At 47.1% G+C, this 3976-nt stretch overlaps 1 protein-coding gene across 1 annotated transcript; it reads right to left on the bottom strand.

The window, feature by feature from the left end:
- Positions 1-250: 250 nt before the first annotated feature.
- On the bottom strand, positions 251-3554 carry LOC100561905 (claudin-9). The gene has a single exon (XM_008117539.3). The coding sequence runs from the start codon at positions 2394-2396 to the stop codon at positions 1740-1742; it is 657 nt and encodes a 218-aa protein (XP_008115746.1). The 5' UTR covers positions 2397-3554; the 3' UTR covers positions 251-1739.
- Between the last annotated feature and the right edge of the window lie 422 nt (positions 3555-3976).

The raw sequence follows: 3976 nt of genomic DNA, 5'->3' as shown, positions 1-3976 counted from the left end.
GAAACCTTTACCTTAAGCTGTATTTCAGAGGAACTGGCAAATCCACACTCAAATATTCCTTCCCTAAGAAAACGCTACAAAATTCCTAGGGGCACCATAAGTCAACAGGCAACCTGAAGGCACATCATCACTACTTCCCCGAACATCGGCTTGTTCCAATATCTTCATTTCATATCGTTAAATATCATTCTTTGATATTTAGAGCCTCACTAATCCCTTTTCCCAAATGCAAAAAGGCAACCAACACATCTGGATTACAAATATTTCTCTTATTTATATGAATAATACAGTTCTCAATAACATGAAACACACAGTTTTGGGTTGGAGAGAGGGGCAATGGAAAGGCTGAAGGACATCTTTAAAATCTTCCCATTCCTTTTTCCTCAGGAGGTCTCTGGTGGAAATGATGAAGGTGAGATCACAAATCATTTTGCTGTACTAGGGGATGTAAGTGTGTAAACTGGAGAAGAAATTTCAGCAGAAATTGCTGGTTACCTGGTTGTGAAATTCCCTCTTTTACACAACTCTTACATGTTTTTCAGTCAGGCAACCCTGTCCATACATTCACTCCAGGCTCAATACCAGAAGGAATAGGGAAGCCCACCGCCTTTGTCCTTCTGTTCCCAATCTTTACAATAAGAACAAGATTAAATGTATTTTAGGGTGGAAGAGAGAGTTCCTTCTTTAGAGGTGATCAGTTCCGATAAAAGCAGCCCCCCACTTGTTTGTTCAGGCCCCTGGGAATACGCCAAATCCTTGGCAAATAATTAACCAGCAAGCAAAGAGCACCAGTTCAAGGCAAGGCCAGGCTTGGGGCTTTTGCCATCACTCCCACCCCACATAAACACACAACACACAAACACACACACACCTCTTTTGTTTCTTGGTATCCATTTCATCTTGCCATTCCTGCCCAAGCCTTGTAGTGCAGCCTTCCTCCAGTATTCGCTTCCTTCGCTATTCATTTCCACTTGGTGTCAGGTTCTGCCTCGGTTTACTCTACCTGCCCTTTTCTCTTTACGATTCATTTGCAGACACCCAATCCCATTTACTCGCTCATTCTTTCAGCCATAAAAGCATCCATTACCCACACCTCCACTTCACTATGCATTCCCTTTCTATTTCCCCTCGCTTCCTTTCATATCAGTCCTAACTGCATCATTTTGTTGGGGGGGGGGGGGGGGTTGCAGCCTAATTGTTTACAAGATGGCTAGTCTTGATATCATTTTCTGTTTCTCTCAGATTTAATTTATCAATTGCTTGGCCTGTTTTTACTTTTGTCCTTCATTGTCTATGTATGTCCACTTATCGGTGCTGAGATTTCCCAGGCCCCACGCACGTTTGCTCGCTTAGCCATTAACTTGTCTGGGTGGTGTCCTGTCTTCCTGCTCTGGTTTGCTCAGCCTCCTGCTTCTGCATTCCACTTGTGCTTGCTGGAGCACTTGTCCCTCTCATCATTGTTTGCTCATTCTATTGCATATCCCTTTATTTGTTCAGGTCTTCCCAGTCTCCACTTGTGCAATCTCACATAGGAATCTGTCTGTACAAGCACATGCATACACACACACTATACAGAATTGCCAGATATCAGTGGTCACAACGCAGACCGATGACCTTTGTTCCATCGCTCAAATGTAAATGTACTGGGGCCCGTAATTTTGATCAGGGTTTGGGCCTAGTAACATCTGGCAAGTCTATATATCCCCACTTACACATGCACACACACATACAACAGCTGCTTATACATAGTCCCGCTTGTCGATCCCACTCCCCGGAGGTGCAGTGGACCTGGCGGGGACAGAGTACCCAATGCGGGCTGGATAGCGATCCTCCCGTGGAGGGCAAGAGCAGCACAAAAGTGACCCTCCAAGGAACAGCAGCGCCGATGCGGCCCACCCAACGTAAAGGGCAGCCCCCAGCTCCCTCTTCAATGGTTCAACAACCACCGGGTTGAAGAAGTCACGGATAATGGAGTTGGCTGACCAGCACACAGGGATGAGGGTGAGGAGCCCCGCGGTGATGAAGAGCGAACCCGAGGTGATCACGATGCGTGCCTTAGCCCCTTCGTCCTCCACGCAGTTGGTGCACTTGGCTCCCATGATGCCCACCAACAAGGCCAGAAAAGCCAGCACCACCGAGACCACCATGAGAGCCCGGGCGGCTTGGACGTCCTGCGACAAAGCCAGCATGGAGTCGTAGATCTTGCACTGCATCTGGCCTGTGCTCTGCACAATGCAGTTCATCCACAGCCCCTCCCAGATAATCTGCGCCACAACGATGTTGTTTCCAATGAAAGCCGAGACCCTCCACATTGGCAAGGCGCAGGAGAGGATAGTCCCCATCCAGCCAAAGATGCACAGGCCCATGGCTAAAATCTCCAGCCCTGCAGAGGACATCGCAGATGGCCCTCAGCCTCGCCGACAGGGACGCAGCCTTCTTCCACTGTCCTTTAAGAGAGTCAGGGAGTACTTTTTACGGACAGCTATACCACAAAACAGGCAGTTCTTTAAAAAAATTGATCAAGGTAAGGGTTCAAAGTCACAGTCTTTAAGCGGAGGGACGTAACACAATAGGAGCTTGAGTATATCCCCCAAAAGCAAGATCAGGCAGGTAAGCAGGTCTGGAAAAATATTCCAGCAAAATGAGCGTCTAGATAAGAAATTCGTATCTGTCTCCTCTTTACAAGACTAGGACTAGGACTGGATGGCAATGTCTCTATAGAAGACAGACCTTCTTGTGTTACCTGCAATGAAAACCAGCCTGGGAGGTGATAGTCTACAGCATCCAGAAGGTGGTTGAAGATGAAGGGTCCATGGATGCCTCTCTTAGGGGAGGTCTGGGGAGGTCCGGGGACAGTTGCTTCTCCCCTTATGAGCAGGTTGGACCAAGGTGTAACAGGTGGGGAACCAGAGGTGGAGGAAGGCCCAAGGAGAAGTTGGTAGTGAACAATGGATAAATCCCTTGCCTTTTCCTAGCTCTCTGGCTCCGGCAGGCTGTTTGTTATTGAATTGTTCGCCTTCTCAGGTACCTGCTGTTGCTTAGAAGGATCCCGTGAGAGCCCGTACGTAGGGACAGGGAGGGGTGGGTTATATGAGCCCCCAACAGGTGGTTGGGAGGGACAGGCAGGCCAAGCCAGAAGGGCATTGGGGGATCCATGGTAACGCCGGACTGGGTGGTGGTGTTGGGGAGAGAGTTTGAATATTGCTTTATTTTCTGTTGGCTAGTTGGGAAGCTGCCAGTTGGAAAGGAGAAGGGAGGGTGCAGGAGAGGCTGAGAAAAACAAGTAGGGTAGAGAAAGGGAGGGAGAGAAAAAGAGAAAGGAATACAGGGGAGTTTCTGTGGTTGAATTCCTCATGGAGAGAGAGGGACAGCGGTGGAGTATGTCAGATATTCGCTGTGCCCGCTGATTCAAGAGCAGTGTAAAAAATGCTGTGCCCGCAGTAGATAACAGTTAAAAAGAAAACAAAAGACGACGGAAGTCTAGTATAGGAACACACAGAAACACTTGTACTCATCATTGCACAATACTAATTCCTAATCCCCTTTGTGGCAAGGAAGGATATAAAAATGATTAATGTATTAATTATTAGAATATTTATATCCCACCTTAAATCCAAATATCTCCATGCAGCATACAGTGATCTTAGTTTAAACTGTTTAGACCAGGCATGGCAAACTTCGGCCCTCCAGGTGTTTTGGAGTTCAGTTCCCACAATTCCTAACTGCGGGTAGGCTGTTAGGGATTGTGGGACTCGAAGTCCAAAACACCCGGAGGGCCAAAGTTTGCCCATGTCTGGTTTAGACTATGAAGCTTTAAAAGATAGTCTAGAAATAGGTAAGACTGTAGAAGTTGAAATTGTACAAAATGAACAAAATCATTACTCATCAAAGGCTTTAAGAAAAGCCAAATTTTAGTTTGGCACTATAAGTGAAGCCAACATCTGTGCCATTGGGCCACTAAGAGGAGGCTATTCTA

The sequence above is a fragment of the Anolis carolinensis genome, chromosome 6 (assembly GCF_035594765.1).
Source record: "Anolis carolinensis isolate JA03-04 chromosome 6, rAnoCar3.1.pri, whole genome shotgun sequence".
Lineage (NCBI taxonomy): Eukaryota > Metazoa > Chordata > Lepidosauria > Squamata > Dactyloidae > Anolis > Anolis carolinensis.
Note: the sequence above shows the minus strand (reverse complement) of the source record. Positions and strands in the feature narration are given on the sequence as shown.